Below are 20,478 nucleotides of genomic sequence, written 5' to 3'. Positions count from 1 at the left end.
GTGTCTGTGTAAGTCCTGCTGCCTCCATCCAGTCCCTCTGTTCAGCATGTAAACTCTATTGTCATCTTAAAGGCTTTTGCTGAGCAGAGCTACTTGCCTTGCTGCCTGCTTATCTGTGGGTAGCTGTGCTATAGCAGGCAAATTCTTATATTGCATTTTGTTCCTGATCACATTTCTATTCATGCTGTATTTGCCATCTGCATATGGGGTGACTGATGTGCAGAAACTGCAGAAAGAAAGACACAGATTGGAAGAAGATGTGGTGAAAGGTCTGATACTACAATGGACCTACTTGCCGGAAAGGTGGGAAATGGTGCACATGTGCTCACAGACCTGCTTGCAGCATCTGGACCTGCATGCATTGGTCATGAAGATGGCACTGTCGTAATAGACATCATGGCTATGGCTAGGAAGGTCACACAGCAGAACATAACCCAACCCAGGCAGTTGGCCTTGGGAGATTCCTGGCTTTCTCCAAGCTTTGTCTTTTCTTTTGAAAGAAAAAACCCTCAGAATCTTATTTACTTAAGAACTATGAATATTTAAGGATATAGTTTCTAAACATTAACACTATGGCAATGTAAGCTGTGATTTCCTCAGGGAAAATTTGTATGATGCTCATAGCTGAAATCTTGGCTCCCTGAGAGCTGAGAACAAAACCCCCCATGGATCCAAACAGGGCAAAAAAACATCACCCTGAAACTGGGATTTCTTGTTGCCTCATTTTATTGCATCAAGTGCTGTCAGCCTGTGTGTTTCTTACTGTTTCACTGCACAGCTCTAATTCTACTCTGCAGCATTTCAAGGCTGTAACATTGTAAAATGTAGGTTCAAACATGATCTTTTTCCATAGGAATGTGTTAAACAGGCCATGAAAAGCCAGCATGATCAAAAGATGTTCTACAAAGTATTGATATTTCACTGCTTCTTACCTTGAGCTTCTCCAGTAATTCACCATATCAGAAATACAATATTTGTAAGTTCTTTTTCATAAAGGTCTTTATGGGTTTGGAAATTTAAACACCACGAAGCTGAAGTTGAATTGGAAACCAAAAGTCTCTAAGCTTGTACATCTTATAAAAAAAAATTCAATTAAGTGGGATTTTAGCTGTTTCAATAAAATTGGACTCTCCCTTTTCAAGATAAGGGTCCTATAGAGCCGAGGCAACCTTTATGTGGCAGGAATATCCACTTCCACTAAACGTATAATCCTAGCTCAGGATACAATACACACAACAGGAAATCAATGTATAGTAGAATCAATTTGAAAATATAAAATAAACTAATATATGAGTGGAAAATTGACTTCCTATGGATTAAAAGCAGCACAAATGGTAGAAAAATCTGGCTTTTTAACAGGATGAGGTGGGTGGTAATAATAATGCAACTGATTAACTAGCTGGTCGCAAGCTGCAGTGTGCACATAGATTTTTTTTTTTTTTTTTTTCCCTTTGGTAAAAGGATTCAAAGAGGAAATAATTTATTGGTGCACTTCGCTCAGTGTTTGTCATTGAAAGGATGCAAAATGTGTACATCACTGTGAAAAAAGGGGAAAAGTAAAAGATATGGAAAGTATTATTTAAAATATCAGCACTGTAAACAGCATAGGATTACTGCAGCAATCCCATTATCACTGTGGGGATATATAAATGTTTCCATTACAATTATATTGAGGATTTTATAACTCAACCATTGAGATTTTCATTTTTTTAAGGGAATTTAATGTTTGTGTAATGTGTTGTACCGTCAGTCTGGAAACTGAATGTCTCTTATTTACTGCCAGAACCGAAACAATCAGACACAGAAGTAAAGCAGTCCCCAGTTTGCCCAATGCCTTCCTCAGTCCTACCATCAGCAGGTCCTTCTCCATCTGATACATTAGGCCTATGAAGACCTGTAGCTGTTGCACGCAGGCTTCAAAGCTATTGTGCATAGGCTTGCCTAGAGCATGGAGAAGGTCACAGGTCAGCAGGAGAGCACCTGAAGAGAAGCATGAAGGAATTTCAGCCACTCCAGACAGTATAACACCTTCATCTGGGACCCAACTTAAATGCCTCTATGCAAATACATGTAGCATGGGGAATAAACAAGAGGAGTCAGAGATGTGCATGGCTGCAGGGTTGTGATCTTACTGGCAGGCCATTCTATGATTCTATGTGATGGGATGGCTCCTATGACTGGAATGTTGCAATGGAAGAGTACTGGTTCTTAAAGGACAGGCATGGAAGATGAGGCTGGTATTACCATCTATGTCAATAGCTAGCTGAAGTACAGGAAGCTCTACATAGAGATAGGTGAGGAGCGCACTGAGAGCTTATGGGTATTATAGCTCATTATATGGGTATAATAGCTCATAATACGGGTATTATAGCCTCATTACAGCTTAAAGGGATGGTGAGGATAGGTGGAACTACAGGCTGGTCAGTTTCACCTCTGTGCCCAGCAACATCATGGAGCAGATCCTCCTGGAAATTATGCTAAGGCACATGGAAAATAAGATGATTAGTGACAGCCAGCATGGCTTGCCTTAGGACAAATCACGTCTGATGAATTCTGTGACTGTCCCTGTTAGGGTTACAGTGTTGGTGGATAAGGGAAGAGTAACTGATATCAACCACATGGACTTGTGAAAAGTATGTGACACTGTTTCACATGACATCCTTGTCTCTAAATTGGTGAGAGATGGATCTGTTGAATGAATAACACAATAAGGATAAGGAAGGAGCTGGCACCTCTGATCTAAATTCTGTGTACTGAGAGCTATAGAAAATGATAGCACAAAGGCATGGGTCTTGCTACCCAGAAGTGGTGTTACTGGGTAAGAGTACTTCAGGATGTTGGAATGGCTGTTCTTTCTTGCTAGATTTATTCTGTTGCCTACTCCTTATGTAACAAATGACTCCTTCTTTAAACTGATCTTGCCATCAAGAAGAAACTAGTTCAGATTTTTCTTTGTTTGTAGGAGTGCAACATAAACACCCACAGCTGCCAATGATCATGGAAGTGCCTTGCAATTTGTATTCACTACAACTGGCAGATCATTTTGCACTCAGGAATACCATGGCACTTTTCACTTTGCTTTATAAGACTAGGGGAATCTCTGGGGAAAAAAAAAAAAAGCGTACCTAAAGAATATATATATATTTTTAATGAAGAGTAAATCTGCTAAACCTTCCAATTGAGAAGTGATGAAAATCCAGCCTTGTATCTTAAACAAGTCAGATAACCAAAAAGCAGTAGAGACTTTAAACACCTTATTAGCTGCATTAAGAATTGTTACTGCAATTGATGTTACCAGGATATGTGATGTATTCACATAATGAACTGCTTTTCAGCCATCCTGAGATGTCTCATATGTCAGTCTAGAGGCTGTGATTTTCCAAACTGATAGGAGTAATGAAGGTGTGTCTAGCACTAACTGAGCATGGAGTGCATTTTAAAAAATGAAAACAATAATCATGCTAAATAGGAGTGTTGGTTGAAGCCATTAGTATCTATCAGATGCGCTGTAGAAGCATTGACAGAAATAGTTTGATATATCGTAGAGGGTGGCTTCTAAAGTGTTTCGACCCCATAGGGTCTGAGAAGCTTCAGAAGGCAGGCTCAGCTCTTTATAACTCTCCCAAGGTCCAGTCCTTTCTCAGGGACAGCATGGTCTGGGATTTGGGAATTCCAGCTCCAGTGGAGTTTCTTGTGTCTACAGATCCTCCTGCATGGGAGCTTGGCCCATGCACAGCCAGGGCTGGCCTTACTGCTTGATATCTTCTGCAACATTTACGTATGGGGAGACAACTATGTGCATTGTGCGATACCTTAACTACCAGTGGAATGAAAGCAGGGGAAATTTGGAAATAGTACTGTAAGAAAACCTTAGAGATTTTCTTCAGGGCTGAGGACAGCCCAAATACCTCCTCCCTTCAGACCAGTGATGATATGCCTGCATTCCTCCCAGTCTTTCATAGGAGGTAGGTGATTAAATTTATTATAGGCAAGGAGCTATGTTAAGGAATATGTATCTTGTTGCAAAGAAATCTTGTCTGGGAATTTGTTATGTAATCACACTGCTAAAAATGACTATTAATGCTGAGCAGAGCAGTAATGTATGTTTTGAAGAAACATACATGAAAAGAAACCTTTGAGTTTTGTCCCACACCTGAGAGGTAAGAGTTTAAAACAAAAAAAAAAAAGGTAGGGTTAGATTAGATATAAAGAAGAAATTTTTCACAGTGAGAGTTGTGAAGCAGTGAAACAGGTTGTACCAAGAGTTCCAGGCAAGGCTTTGGGCAACCTAATCTGGTGGGAAGTGTCCATTCCTATGGCTTGGAGTTAGAATTAGATGGGTTTTAAGGTTCCTTCCAATACAAACTTCTCTGTGATTCTGTGATTTTATGATTCTTAACCATGAATACCTCTGATGTAAGATACTGGCTGACAGATGATCACTCCACACCATCCATCACACTGCAAAAAGTTCTTGAGCCTCAGTGTGTCAGCAGTAAAAGTCAGCTTGTCTGAACCCTGTGTCACCATCGGCTGTGGCACTGGATGGGAAAAACATTGTTGTACCAGGACATGCTGCTTCTGCACTTTGCCAGTGCCTGGTGTGCCTGTTTGGAGGAATGGGGATGATTTGATTTGAGAGCTGGCAGGATCGGATCAGCAAAAAGTAAACCAGCAGCAACAAAATAGAGAAAAGGGATTAGTTAAGGATTTTCAGAGGAGAGATATCTTGAATAAAAAAATCCATCAACTGCTTTTGAAGCGTTTGTCTGATAATCTGGGTTACATTTAAATGGTTAAATACACAGGGATTTTAGGGTGTTGTGAAATGAAATACAAATGTGAATAGAAGGTTAGTGAGCTTGGAGGACTCTCTGAATAGGGTCTGATGAGACCAGTTAATCAGAAGCCCTAAAATTGTATTTTTAAATTGAGCCCAAAGAAGAAGGGTTAAACACACTGTGAGAGGGTTTCTGAAGAGAAAACAGTATGCAGAATTTGGTGGGAGCAGAGGAATATTGCTGCTATATTCAGTCCAACCTTTGTATGGTTATACTCGAATGTATATACATTATTTGTATTTATTTCTTACTTGTACTGCAATAGCTGCTGCTGCCCTGCATTAGGATACTATTTTGCTAGCCACTGTACAAGCCTACAATAAAAAACCATCTCTGCTTTGTAGAGTTTATATGGTTTTGGTGGATAATTTGTAAATCTATCATTACTATCAGTTCTTTGCATTTCTTCAGCCTGGTTCTATGCACTTACAGATGTACTTAGTAAGAAAAGGAATAAGCCTTAGTACAAGTTGGCATTCATCCACGAAGATTTACAAATGCAATTTATATACATTTGGTAAATATGAATTAATCCTGACATGGTAGATTTTGTGCTGAGTTAAATAATCATACATACAGTCTACAATGCACTAGGACAATAGGTAAATTAGTCCTTCATTAAAAAATCATGAAGGAAAATGCATAATCTGCAGCAATGCCCAGAGGAAAAATTACAGTTATTTAAAATAAAAACACTATTGTTAGCAAATCTATGGAGGCTGTCTTTTAGGTAGTTTTTCTTTTTTTCTTGTTCCCCAAAAACAGTGTTATGGATCTTCCTGCATATTGGCTCTATCATGAGATTTCCAGTGGAATGTATTAACTAAGTACCAGGGACTTAATTGGAAATCTGAGGTAGAAAAAAACCGTAAATCTCCTTTCAGTCATTTGTCTCTGCACTGCCTGCTCGGGAGCAGCAGACAAAACAGCTTGTGCTTTTACATCTGATTAATGCTAAGCAAAGCTGTGATTAAAACATCCTTGAATTCTTCTGTCATACAGCACAATTTAAAATTGTGAATTATCCTTCAAAACATCACCAGTGGTGCAATCGTACATTAGCGAAACAGCAAACCTTATTTACACAAGCACAAATGTTGTGTAAATTGGCCTTTAAGTGGATTTTAAATGGCAATCGCTGGGTAGGTGTTTGCAGAACTGCTAAATAAAAAAAAAAAAAAATAGCTGTAGTGCAGTATTTTACAAATGAATACTTTTAATGGGCCTATTTTCAATTGAATTGACTATTAAAACAATGAAGGCAGAAAATGACAACAGTTATTTACTCTGGAATGCAATATAAATACTGGCACATTTTTGAATTGTTCAGCATCTTGTAGCAGAAAGATTTTGTGAAAGTCGAGTGGTTATTAGCTTACAACTCCCTGGTTGCCTTTCTATTGTGTGTAACCATAGGGAAATAAGCCCCAGCCACTCTGCTGATAATTGACAGCATGTATACTGTCAGCAGGAGGATGGGAAGAGTTTTGCCACCTCTTCTCTTATTTTTACCCTGCATTTTTTTTTGTAGGAATGTCTGAAATGTACAAAAATTGGGGACACAGTGAAAGAAGAGCTACAGTCTGGAGATGGTCCCCATCCTAAGGAAACATCCCCTGCAGTCAGCCTCACCTCTGTTTCCCAGAACATGTCCTGGGTTCTGGATGGGATGCTAGATGGGCTCTGGATGGTAACAGCAAAACCCCAGGTCTGGCCAAGTATAAATCCTATTTTTTTTTACCTTCCTATTGTGAGTGTACCTTCCTATTGCAAGTTGGAATAAGAGCTGAGCTGGTTAACTCCAGGTGCTCTCTTGCAGTAACTTAAACTGCAAATTGAAATTTGTACTTCAAATTCAGCTGATGAAGGGAATTCTCCAAAATTGCTGATATAAAATGTAAAGTGTAGGAGGCTTAAAAAAAATAACAGAGAGGATGTTATTTTCTATTCTTCTTTAAACATCAATTATTGTATCTTGTAGTCTGGGTCAGCTCCAAAACTTACATGAAATCAGAAACATGATTCTCTTAGGCTTCATTCTCTGCCTCATGTGAACAAGCAGCTCATAATCAACCTTGGTTTAAAAAAAGAAAAGCTTGTTTACTGGAGTGATGTTTGGAGTTTTTATGTCGTATTTGAGTTAATATTTCAACTGATTCTAATCTGCTTGGATTCATATCCCTCATGATTTCTCACAGATGAAGGATTAGAATGAAACAGGCACTAATCAGTCCTTGATAAGATTTAGTGATGTCAGTCCTACCTTTGCCATTACTCCTTTCTATTTGTTATCTATACATTTATAGTCAGCTGTTTCTACCATATATATATATATATACATGTATGTATTTGCAGCCTACATTCTTTTCTTTTTCTCCCTTAGTGTCATCAAGACTTACACTAATGGTTCCTTAGTTTCATTTGATGCTGGGATGTAGCAATGTACTCATTTCTGCTTTAGCAGTTTCAGGCATACAATCCATCAGTCTATCATTTCTGCTTCTACCCCAAGAATTTCTCACTTGTGGTACAATTGCTCCTACGTTATCTCAGTGCAAATTGAACCATTGCAGGCTACCTGTCTTCTAAGAATGTTCTTATGTCTATAATGCTCACTTGCCCTTCATTATCCTCTCCCTAATTTACTGCTTTATTTCCATTCTGGTATCAACATGCCTAAACTTTAAAAATCTTTTTTTTCCTTGGTGTGGGGACATGTTCACAATTTCTAAGTTAGAAAGCCCCACTCTTAATAAACCAGTACCTTTTGGAGCAACAGGGTGGAGAATGGGTTGCTCCCAAAGAAAAAATAATTACTTCGTCAAAAGTAAAATGAAATAAGGGGATAAAATGATGATACTTTCACTTGGAGTTCTGGGAATGAAAACTGGAAAATGTTGCACAGCTGCAGAGATTCAGTCACTACAGGCTCACACTGAAGGCAACCTGCCTCTTTTTGCACAGTCAAAATTAGCTGAGATTGGGTCCATACTTATGCCCTGAATCTGGATTCTGCTTTGGGAGAAATAGCTGGAAAGTAAACAGCTTGAAATTTATTTTCTCTTCATGGCTGCCAGTAGAATTTACAAATCAAAATACAACTTTTATATCTTCAGAACTGTTAACTAAAAAATCCAGCTTAAACTTTAAACTTTTTTGCATTAATATTTCAGTAAGGAAGATGCTGTGAACTGACCTCTATTTTGCTAGTCATGCAGAAGACAGACACCACTCAGCCTGATGTTCTGCATCCATACTGTCCTTGGATGTGAACAGAGGTGGCAGATTATTTGGGCAATCTGGTGGCTCTTTCCCTGGTAAGTATGTAAGCATTTGGACTGTCCAAAGCCTGTCCCTGTTTGATGTGGGGTTCATTCTCTGCACTGCTTATCAACAGTACAGATGTTCCAAGTCCCAGACCTTCTGTTACTGAAGAGGAGATGGGACAGCAGCTGACCTTTCTCACATAGGCAGAGGCTAATTTCAGCAGTCATTCATTGCTGTAAATTCAGAAAAGGAATGGCACTGATTTTACACCCAGATTAGAGAAGACAGCTAGGACAAAAAAATGGGTTCTTTTCTGATTGTAGACCAAGAAATGTCTGATATCGCTCTGAATAACTGAAAATGTTCAATTATGCTCCTGATTCTCACTGTATGCACATACACACAGTGAAGAGACTTTCCAAAATGGCACCTGGGTGTTGCATGAAGTAAGCTTAGGCCTCAAAAGAAATGAAAGAGAATCCTGTCCGAGGCATATCAGAGACAACCCCATCATATAGACCTTATCATAATCTATCATAAGTGAATGTTCCTTCTGAAATCTTTAGACTCCCTTCTCTGACTTATCCTACTTGTGGGCTGTTCTGAAATCTCACAATTCTGAAGGTAAATTCCTTTTAATTTTCAGCCTAAGTTTATTTATGGTCAATTTGAATTTTATTATTTAAATATTATTTATTGATTTGCATTTGCTGTCATGCCAACTTTACCCTTTAGCTTAAACAGCTTTTCAGCCTGCTGGAGAGGATTCTCCTTTGATATATTTATAGATAGATCTACATCACATATCAGCCTTCATTTTGCCCAGCTAAGCATCAAAGCTCTCTTAAAAAGAAAGGCTTCAATTTCCCAGGCTATTTTCATAGCTTTTTTCTGCCCCGATTCACTTTGAACTTATCTTTCCTGAACATGGTGTTTGGAGCTATAGTCCTTTTTTAACATAAAATCTGGTGCTAAGTTTCTGTATCCAGTATTTCCTTTCTTCTGCTTTAAAATGTCTTGTCTGATGCAGTCTAGAATCATGTTTGCTTTGATCAGCAAGTCATCACTTGCACCATCAGTCTTCCTGTGACTAATTTTCATCCAGGTCTGTCCATGAGAGGGAAGATTCCAAAGAGTATCTTCCCCTTTGCAGCAGCACCTCTTGTTATTAATCCCTCCATCAAAGTGTTGCAATATGGGTTGTTTCAGGCAGGTCTCTGTGATATTCCAGATGATCTCCATTTGAATAGTTTTCTTAGTTTGTCACCAGAAAAATTTGACTATATGTGCCAATTCTGTGAATAAAATTCAAGACCCAATGAAGGACTTGGGAACTATTCTTTGCTGTTGCAGTGCCCATCCAGTTAGGTGCTCAGACCCACTCTTGGACAGGGCCTGTAAGTTTCTTGAGCAGGGCACAGTTAGAGTGTGGTCACCTTAAAATGCAGTCCTAGATGGGCCCATGCTGAATGAGACTACCAAGAATGAGAAAGAGGGAATATTCTTACCTTCACACTAGCTTGAAAATAGCAAATTAAAAAGGCATCAAAATGCCTTGTGCCAAAATATATTAATCAGGAGTGAACCTTGCTCAGTCTATTCTTCTACTGACTCCAACAAATCTTCAGGACAAGCCACGAGTCTTTAGGACAGTAACAGAAAGCTGGCCAAGCTCAATGGTTGGTTGTTGTTTTTTTTTTTTTTGTGTTTTTTTTTTTTTAATTGATGCTAATAATGATAAAAGTAATAGTAGCAATCCTTTAAAAAGAAATATGATCAGACTCCATTTTGTGATCCCTCTCCTCAATGAAATTTCCTGTACTTCTCCTCCCAGTGGGAAGACCCTCAGTCTGGTCTTCCCGCAGAGCAGCTCATCCACTCATAAGCTCACATAGACAGCAATCTCACTTTACAACTGGGGTTAATTGGCCATGGCTGATGAGCTTTGTTTAATGGAAGACCATTTATACATAGCCTTTTGAACACAGGCTCTCTGTTTTAACATGCGAGAAGGTAGAAGGATATGAAAAGGCACAAAAGGTGCTAATACCACAGGGATTGTTTTTCTGCTTTTGTTTTCCCAATTAAACAATATAAATGGAAGATTTGCTCTCAGGAGATTTATTATGACTACATTTACTGCACATGCTTACTTTCTCAGCCCCCAGGTATGAAAACGGACTTCCACGCAGCTGCCCAGGACCATGCAGCAGCCTGTGTTTACCCTTAGCAGCAGCAGCAGCTGCTTGAGATGAACGTATCAAACATTAACAGGCTGTGTTGTGCTTCTCCAACCGGAAACCGCCTCTAAAATTCCCTGTACTATTCCACTGCTTCATCTTCTAAAATAATCTAAGGTCAGAGTCTTAATCATTATTTTTTTTTTTTACTGTGCTGCCAAAACAGCTTTTAAATTTCAGTCCTGTTTGCCTTTTTTTTTTTTTTTTTTTCCTGTGATAATAATAATTATAAAAGAAACTTCTCCTTCAGTGTTCTGTGCTGCTACCCACTGCTACCTGGCAGACCTTTCAAGTGTCGATTCTGCATGACTAATTGATTGCTTCAGCTGGGGTTAATTAATTAATTAGTAGCAGAGCTGCATTAAAGATTGGAAGCATTCAGAACTCCCATAATGGACATGAGCTTTATTAGTACATAAAATGAGTGTTTAAAATCCACACAGCAACTAATATGCTCTTGAGGCTTTCATTAAACAAACCTATAAAATTACTTGCTTCATTATGTATTTTAGTTACTTTCTTCACATTGTACGGTATCTCTTCACCTTTTTCTTTTGCCAGCCAGTTTTAAGTGCCTATTTGAAATCAATTTCTCTAATAATGGGCTTAATGAGCTCATCAATTAAGGCTGCCATAATGGAATGTAACTGTGTGGTTTCAGTTATCAGTTAAACTCTGGAACTAATTTCCATGCTTCATCTATCAAAAATGATTGGCTAATATTGTTTAGCTTCTGCTTTAGGACGATAGGGAGACCTCAGGCCCTTCCTCGCTAATGTCCGAGGGCCTGAATTTCTTCTTGGAGAAACAGAAGGGGAGGGAGGTGAGGCGGGATGGGAAGAACAATGGGCGCGGAGATTTGGGCCCCTATCTGGATCTGAAGGAAGTGTGATCCTGTATTTCAGTGCCAGCATGGTAATTAGTAGTAATGGATTACATTTTCAGACGTATTAGATAAAATGATCGTTCCACATGAAAAATCCCATTATGAGTTTCTTACCTCTTGCTCCCTCTGCCTCTCTCCTGCTTTCGCTTACCCTCTCTGTTTTAATAACAACTGCCCTTTTCTGTGACCCCTTTAAATAATAGCATAAATGGTCAATAGACCTAAACGTACAAATATTTCTTTAAAACAATGCCCTCACATTTACAGCAGCCAAACTGGAATGTGGGAAAGTGCTTCACGATACAGGAGAGACTAAACACTAAGCATAACAATCTGTCAGGCCAAGAAAAGCTAGGCATAAACAGTGAAAAGAAATTGCAAATACTATTAAAAAGAAAAAAAAATCTGAGAAATCCCAATTTTGAATGCGTTTAATTAATGAAAAATACTGAAATTTCCTTGTTCTTGCTGTTCAAGCAGATGTCTTCAGATTAATGTACAATAAAATTTCTGTGTGTTGGAAAGGATTGATTTGGGCATTACAAGTCAACAGCAGCAAAAACAGATGCAAACTGAAATGTTAAAATCTCATCAGCTAGCAGAAACTTGTAAAGTGCAGCCTCTATTTTGGCCATATTCATATAGCCAACATTGGCATATGTGGTCCTGTAGGCATTTTCCAGACATTTGTCAGTGATGAAGGAAGAGCACATTTTGGAGACAGAAAGGCAGGCTGGAAGTTAGTTGCAGGGGAGCAGCAGGGCTTTTTTTTTAATAATTATTTTTAACTTTTAAAGTACAATCTCTTTTTTAGTAGACTTCCCCTTGTCATTCAGTCTTTTAAAACTTCCTGATGCCCATAGCAAATGGGAAGAGACAGTGCCCATATCTCCCCCTCTTTGACCATCTCCCAGAAACACTTTTGCATAAGCTGGGTTTTGCATTTACAAGCAGGCTAACTAGGGCTGAAAATACAATACCCCCAAACACCTCGCATGCCGTACCTTCTCTGATACCACAAGATGTTTATTTGACTGTGGTTTCCCTTTATTGCTCTTCGTGAGATAATAGAAAATAAACAGTATAGTAGGCAGCAAGAGCTGCTACTCAAAGCACACTTTCAGCCCTATCTCCTAGCCAATGCTTATAGGCAGCCATGGATCCTCAAAAAAGTAGGGGTCTTCTCTGATAAATCCTAGTGACGGTGGGCTGTAGAGAACCCAGTGAACTTCATTTGTTGTTTTGCGAGTTAAAGGCAGAAAAGCATCATTTTTACTCCTGGTCTTAGGATGTATGTTGCTCTTCGTTCTGCTGTGCCCATGTAATGGATTTCATGCTTCCTTTTTTTTTTTTTTTTAGGACAAAAGATGGTTGAAACAAATTACAAAGAAGATAGCAAGTTTATTCTGAATCATTGGTGGCTTTTGCTTATTTGTTTGTTTTTGCTGTTCTTCCTTCTGAAATAATATTGATATTATTAGAAGCCATTCAGAACAACATGATGGTGTCACTGTCCCCCAAGGCTTCATCCTCTGTTCTTAGATGCGTGCTATACCTTTGTCACAGGAGGAGAGACAAGAAACAAGGTAGGCCTTGAAACTATACATGAAAGAGCTCTAAATAATAGTAATAATAGCTATTTTAAGAATCAGTCTTTAAGGGGTGAGTGGGCTCCATATGCCCTATTTATGCCTTTTTAATTCTTGAACAATAGCTGTGGGGGTTTCTCTTCCTGCAGCACATGAGCGAGGTTAAACATTATTTCTGTAACAGCCTTTTGTTTCCAGCTCCCATGGAGAGAGGGGAAAAAATTGAGATAAAGAAGTGTTATTAAAATTGTGACACACGGCTCTGGGAGTATGTTAAGGATAGAAGGAGCCTGGACGTCAGGAAAGAAATAATGAAATGCAAAAATCACCCAGACTGACAATTGGGAGCCTATGTAGCAGCTTAGCCTGTTGGTCCAAGGCTATTTGTCATAATCAGCGGCACTTTTCTCATTAGCAAAAAGCCATTACCAGTGGACTTTATCAGCAGCTGTGAGTTATCAAGGGGCACACAGCAATCCTAGTGTGTAGTCATGGGGTTCAGCCAGGGTCCGGCTGCTTTAATAAGCCGCCAACTCTTTCCCCAAGTTCCCAGTCAGGTGTCACTGCCATTCCCAGGGAGGCAGCAGGCTGTTAACCACCTCCCTCCTGTCCCCAGTCCCAGAGCAAAGATTCTCTTTGCTTCCCCATAAGCAAACCCATGGAAAACCGGTAAGCAGCTTGGGGAACAACAGAGCTAAGCACACTCCCCCCTCCTTCCTAGATCAGCCCTTCTTCCCTCTTTGTAGTCCCTCTCTTCCCTTTTTGCCATTGTCGACTATGGCTTGCTCACTACTGCATGCACTAACATGTTCTCTATCTCCTCTTTTTGCTGTCATGGAATCTGTGAGGTTGCAAAAGACCACTGAGTTCATCTAGTTCAACAGTCATAGTTGACAAAACCCTTCTTTGCATATTCCCCTTCTAACTACAATGCCAGCAGCTCAGCTCTATTTTCTCATTCCTGCAGATCGGCAGTAGACTTTGCACTTTGAAGGAGCGCCTCCGAGTCTCCACTAACCTGCCATGGCTCTACTGATGCTGACTGGTCCGGTCTGTGCTCAGAATGAGATTCTCTCTGCTTCTTGTTCTGTCTGACCTACGAGACAGACCCATCATGCCCTCTTATTCAATCATCCCAACTAGTCTACGTGTTCTTTTATGTTATTGGAGGCAACCAGGGCAAAAAAAAAAAAAAAAAAAAAATCACCTGTTTTCTGTCCATGCTGTTCCCATGACAGACGATGTCAAGCAGAGATGTTTGACTCAGGTCCCGGGCTGAGAGAAGTGGTGTGATCACTCCCGGGATCAAGTGAATGCTCCAGCCCCAGAGGTATTCAAACATTGCTCTAAGCACCTTCTGGAGCTGTAGCTGTCCCTGCTCATTGCAGAGTTGGAGTAGCTGACCTTTAGAAGTCCCTCCAACTCAAACAATTCTATGGGAAAACTGGAGTTGAATTCCAGTCCTTAGGGAACAGATTTTGGACTGGCTGAGCACACAAGCATTCATGCAGCACTGGCCAGTTCGGAGCACAGCCAAGGAGAGAAGTGAAGGTGTTCAAGAAGCCCCCCAAGGTACACCCAAAGTGTCCTTTTATTGTGAAGGAAACATTGTGGTTTTTTTTCCCCAGTTACAAATAAATAAACATCTAGAATTTTAAGGTTCTAGTCCCTCTGCACAAGAGAAAAATCAAAGCATTTAAGAATGAATACCAACTTATTTCCAGCTTCTTTACTACAGCTGGAGTAGCAAATCCCCCATGTCTTAAGAAGATAGCAAATAATAGCACAGAGACCACATGGGAAGGTGGACACATGCATGAAGTGTGTGGGTATTGGGACTCAACATGCTGCTCAGCTGGAGGCTCCTGGAATCATTACAGGCCATGACCTGAAGGATTTGGGTGGATCCAAAAATCTAATGAAATCAGGGAAAAGACTCTCATTGACTTTAGGAGGCTTCGGCAGAAGTGCTAATTGAAAGACAAATTTAATCTTGCTTAGACCTGAAAATCTGTTGAAACAAACCCCTGCACATTTAGCACTGTTTGTTCAAATTACCTTTAAACACAGCTGTATTAGCTCAAAATTACGCACAAATAAACAAGATATTCATGCTACAAGAGATTAGACATTTTCTGGGATCACGAGTGGCCCTACTTTCACCTTGCATAGGAATCTGCCATCTAAGTACCTGTGCTGGATCTGGCTCACATACCAGAATTGGCCTGGATTATTAAATCTGTTTTAGGAATTGTGCCTGAGATGTACCCATGAATAACTGAAATTCTTATATCACAGGTGTGAACAGCTCATACTTATCACGCAGTGTTTGACTCCCACTTCAGTAGGACAGAAGTAAAAGCCCAGCAAAAATCTCAGGACCTTCAATCAATGAAATACTTGTTTAGCTTGAAACACAGAAGAATCTGCCTCTGTTTTACGTTAAGTTTATCTACATTAAAGTTTCATCAAGCCAGTGCAGTGCCAGCACATGCAGTAGTCAATAGTTGGAACAAGGACATTTAGAACAAAATAGCATCATGATAAAAAAAATCCCATATACAATGCAGAAGTACTATACCAGCGGAAACCAATCATTACCTTCTGCACTGCAAACCTCTTTCAGATAAACAGATAGAAGTTTCTGCCCTTGTTGACCTGTAGTTACAGACTCATGACTTCAGAATGCTGAAGTCCTCACTAGGCACAGGCCTTATGGAGCTACAGAAAAAGGCTTAAAAAGCAGACTGACTTAACCGAGTCTAACTATAACATTTTCAACATAATTAAATTTCTTTTTATTATTACTTTTAAGATATAGCGCCAAGCAGGCCATTAAAGCAAAAGGAACGTACAAAAAAAAAAAAAAAAAAAAAAAAACCAACCCAAAAACAAAACACAACAATCACAGCCAAAAAAACCCTTAAATTCAAAGAAAACTGGAAACCAACATAGGTCATGGTATTCAAAAAAGGATAACAGAAAGACACCTACAGTTTAAACCACCAAATGACAAAAAAAAAAAAAACACCACTAAACACTAGAGACAAGATTCAGACACAGTCATCTCTTCAACTTGGCAGCAGAAAGTACATGAAAGCTCAAAAGAAAAAAAGAAAAACGTATGAACCAGCAAGCCATACAAAACCAAGGAAAACACAAAAACACAAAAGACAAAATTTATTAATAAAAAACTAATAACCCACTTCTATATAAAGTACTATTTTATCTTGCACTTCCACGCGCCACTCCTTCTTTCTTCTGCAGCAGCTCCTGAAATCAAAAGAGGTCACCATCAGATCTGAGCAGCACCACCTCCTCCACCAGCTGCAATCTGGGAACCCAACGGCCTGAGGGAGCACCGCACACGGCCACCCCGTCAAGGAACACTTGGCACCCCTGCCCCCAAGCAGCTTCTCTCACCTCACAGATGCGCCGTGGAGTTCCAGCCGGTGCTGCGCAGGGTGCAGGGGCGGGCAGACTGGGCAAATTGAGCTGGGCACGCTATGCAGCAGCCAAAGAGTCACCTCCCCTGCTTACAGGGGGCTCCAGGCACCACTACCATCACAAAAGGCCTGAGAACTCAGGGCGCTGCCGGACCCCGACTTACAGGGCAGCCCAGGTCGTACAGGCCAAGGGAGGCTCCTTCTCTCCCAGTCTGGGGCATTGTGAACCCGCACCCCGCTAACGGGGCGGTCACCCCGCACGGGCTGCCAGCAGAGCACAAAGACTCCCAAACCCAGACCCTGATTACAGGCGGGTCCGTGACACCCTGCAGGCCACAGAGCTCGGTTTCCCCCCCAGCAGCAGGAACGACTCTCAGCAGCCAGGCAGTGGGGCAGCACGGCCAAAGGCCAGGGTCGGGATCCCAGCGAGGGCACAAGCCCGGACCAAATCTCTCTGCCAGCGCCTCTAAAAGGCCCAGGCTACAGACGCCCGCCTGAGTATACAGGGGGGCCCTCAGAACACACCGCACCAAGCACTCCCAGAAGGGGCATGCCCAGCCCTGCCTACAGGACGGTACCCCATGCCTCGCCACTTCCACAAAGCCCCACGGAGCACGAGGCTCCCGCCAATGCCCGAGGTACGGGCCGGCCCGCCCGGCTGCAGCGTAACACCACGTCTTCGGGAGCCACCTCAACCCGCACAGCAGGGAGGCCACCCCAACCACAAAGCAGCACCTCAACCTGCACCCTCTAGCAGGCCAGGGAGGGGTCATTCCCACAAACTGGATGGCTAAAGCAGCCGGCTGCAGCACTGCAGACACCCCAGACCTGATTACAGGCGGGGCGGGCTGCTCCAGGGACAAGAGGGGCGGCACAACTTGCGACACACACCCCGAGTACAGGGCTGTCACGCCACCAGCAAGACAGGCGGCCACGCAGGGACGGGCCCAAGCCCTGGCTACAGAGCAGCCTCCGCCACAGAACCACCATGAGGCTCCGGTCTGGTCTAAGAAACAAGGGGCAAGACAGAACGCTCGCTGCACTCGTGGGACTAAGAGGGAACACCCCCTCCTCCTTGCGGCATGCACCAAGTCCTCCATTCCCCTCTGGGAAGTCCAAGCTAAGCTGCAGCCGTTTTTAGGAAGACCTAAGGGAAAGCTCAATCGCTCAGTCACTCCACAAGCACCAGGAGAGGAAGGGGAACGCACACACACAGACGTGGCTTTCCAGAAGGGAAGGACAACGCAGCGCAGCCAATCCCTGGGAATAAACCCACACCCACGAGCAACAGACAAGAGCCTGTGTTTGTCCCCGGGCCGCACGGAGGCCACGGACCTCAACGTGCCAAGGGGCTGAGTTCCCAGCTAAGGCCAAAGGCCAAGTGACACGACACACACCCCGAGTACAGGGCCGCCACGCTGACAGGCCACCAGCAGGCAACAGCGCTGAGCGGCCAGAGGAAGAGGGGCGGGGAAAACGGCACTGCCCTGCTTACAGGGTGGCCGTGGGGTCCAGCGAGCTCCGTTTCCCACTCGGGTGCGGAGAGGCGGCTCTCACCCTGCTTACAGGGGGCCACGCTCCCCAGGCAGCCAAAGGAGCAACAAGGCAAAAGGCCAACTACAGCAAAGACCCGAGCCCTGCTTACAGGGAGGTCGCCCAGCACACAGCCGGCCAGGACACCCACGGCGCTGGCCACGCTCCATCGCAGTACGACTACACCCGAGGGACGGGGAAATGCTTTTGCCCAGAACGCCTCTCCCTTTCCCCACGCGCAGTCTCCTGCTTCCTCTCCTTGCTCCCTCGTCGCGCACTTCCACGCGCCACTCCTTCTTTCTTCTGCAGCAGCTCCTGAAATCAAAAGAGGTCACCATCAGATCTGAGCAGCACCACCTCCTCCACCAGCTGCAATCTGGGAACCCAACGGCCTGAGGGAGCACCGCACACGGCCGTCCATCCAACAGAGACTTGGCATCCCAAGACTTGGTGTGCTGAGCAGCAGCCAAAGAGTCACCTCCCCTGTTTACAGGGGGCTCCAGGCACAGAATGCCTTTCTTTTGCCTCTTCCTAGTGCTTGATTCCTCTTATTGACCTTATCCTAATTAGAAGTGACCGTCGGTGTTCTAGGAAGAAAGCTGTCCAACATAGTGCTCAGAAGTGGCATTTCTTTTCTGTTCACAATGGGCACAACATTAGTTGACAAGGAAGTGCAACCTCTCTGTTATTCTACATTTACTCAGTTATGACAAACATATGCAATACACTGACATACACGTTCAACCTTTTTCAAGGTCTCATAGATATCAGCTTTGTCTCCGTTTCATCCCATTTTCCCTTTTTTGAAAGGTTCCTATTATTAGGTCATTGTGAGCTGCTTTTTTCTAGAAAAACGTATTTAAAACAGCAGGAACATGTCCTCGCGCTTTTTGAGGGAGTATATAAAAGTATTCCATTATGTCCCCAGTGAAAAGTTTTTGAGGAATAAATGGACTGTCCACCTATTGATGCTCATATAGAAATATAGAGGGTTGTAACTGTTACTTATAGATTTGTTTTGCTGAACTTATACATTGTTTCTCAAACTCACACACTAATCCCTACTACTGAACATACCAACCCCTAGCAGTTCCTACCCTATTCATCTCTCTCTTGATCATTTCCTGGGCAGTTAGTAATAACTGCCACATAAGGTTTGCAGCTACCAACATTTTAGGCCTTGGGTTCCATCCATAGAACTGGGGTGTCTTTAATCCCCAGCATGATAACATGTTATTATGTGGAATACTTCAAATAAAGTTGTAAAACCATAACATCTATTTATCAATTTGTATTTCACATTACAGCTAAGCGTGTCTGTCCTTGTTCTACTTTACCTTCCTTTCTTTTGAGCATCTTCCCTTACTCTCTCCACCACTGCTGCAGTGCTTTCCTTCTTTCCGTCATATTCCACTTCCTTCTAAGACAGAAGGGCACCCCCTAAATATTATCTGTAAGACCAGGTCTTTCTTCCCTACTGCCACTCACCATCCTGAGGCAGAGCACGTGGTTTTGCCACCTTCTCTCCCCCACCGGCCCCGCTCCTAAAATCGTGGCGCAGCACCGCCCGCCCCCCCACGCAGCATCCCGCCGCTTCCCTCAGCGTTCCGCCGAGCCGCGCACAATGCCCGCCCCGCTCCGTCAGAGCCGCTCGATGACCGCCTCGTCCCCCTCACATCCCGCTTCCATCCCCTCAGCCGCGCCAGAGCCTGCGCCGAATCCTCCTCCCCCCACTCCCCCCAGAGCCAGCCCCCCGCCTCCCCCAGCCATTACCTCAACCCCACCCCGTCCCCTCGCAGCCTCACCTCCGCCCCGCCAGTCCCCGCTCTACGCCCAACCCCTCACACCCTACGCCGTCTCGCTCAATTCCCGCCTTGTCCCCTCACAGCCCGCGCCGCACCGCTCAACGCCCCTCTCCCCCGCAGCCCGCCCCTCAGTCCCGCCAAAACCTGCTCCAAGCCGTTCCCGACCCCTCACAGTTCGCGCCGTTTCATTTAACACCCTCCTCCCCTGCCATCCCCTCATAGCCCTCGCTTCAGCCTTGTCGATTCCCGCCCCATCCTCTCACAGCTCTCCCACCAGCCCTCACTCGACGCCCACCCTGTCCCCTTACAGCCCGCTAGCCATCGTTCGACCCGCGCCCCATCCCCTCACTTCAGCCTACATTTTCCCGCCCCATCTCCTCACAGCCTGCCAGCTCCCGCTCGGCGCCCGCCCAATCCCCTCACCTCAGCCCGCGCTCCGCTTGCTGCCTTTCTCTCCACATTCCTCACCCCCAATCATGGCCTCAGGTGAACGTTTGTCCCTCAGTGGTCGCCCGCGCACCTTATATAGGTGCACCGACTGCCCGTCAGCCAATAGGAGCGCAGAACGCCGCCGTCGTTTCCCGCCTTTTTTGCTTGCAGCTGCTCTGGTTTCCCGCCTCGTCCTTCGCGCCCTTTCCACCTGAGCCGGGGTCATCTCAGGGTCACGCCCCCCGCCCAGCCGTTGCCTCCCGTCTCCTCGCAAAGCCAGCACCGGGCACAGCTGGGTGCGGGGGTCTCGTTTTATCCATCTCAGCGTTTGTTTTGACAGTCCCATAACATTAAGTGTTCCTTCCCAGGCAGAAGTTGGCCACTACTTTAATTAAAAAAATGTATTTTTGTTAATGGAGTGACTCCTCCATCTCTGCCCCTA

General features: G+C 43.4%; 1 protein-coding gene across 4 annotated transcripts in view; it reads right to left on the bottom strand.

Moving 5' to 3' along the window:
• The window catches only part of LOC125692533 (uncharacterized), a 20,241-nt gene extending 121 nt beyond the window's left edge, over positions 1 to 20,120 (bottom strand). Inside the window, exons 1-4 of one of the 4 annotated variants that reach the window (XM_048943164.1) lie at positions 20,031 to 20,120; positions 19,140 to 19,222; positions 16,247 to 18,117; positions 16,030 to 16,096 (exon numbers count right to left, since the gene is read on the bottom strand). In XM_048943164.1, coding sequence (XP_048799121.1) covers positions 16,407 to 17,369 — 963 coding nt within the window. In that variant the 5' untranslated portion in view covers positions 17,370 to 18,117; positions 19,140 to 19,222; positions 20,031 to 20,120 and the 3' untranslated portion in view covers positions 16,030 to 16,096; positions 16,247 to 16,406. Of the gene's footprint in view, positions 1 to 15,715; positions 16,097 to 16,246; positions 18,118 to 19,139; positions 19,223 to 20,030 lie in introns of those variants that run through there. The other 3 variants (XM_048943162.1, XM_048943163.1, XM_048943165.1) reach the window with 3 other exon arrangements.
• Between the last annotated feature and the right edge of the window lie 358 nt (positions 20,121 to 20,478).

Source organism: Lagopus muta, chromosome 4 (assembly GCF_023343835.1).
Source record: "Lagopus muta isolate bLagMut1 chromosome 4, bLagMut1 primary, whole genome shotgun sequence".
Lineage (NCBI taxonomy): Eukaryota > Metazoa > Chordata > Aves > Galliformes > Phasianidae > Lagopus > Lagopus muta.
This window is presented reverse-complemented; position numbering and strand designations above follow the sequence as displayed.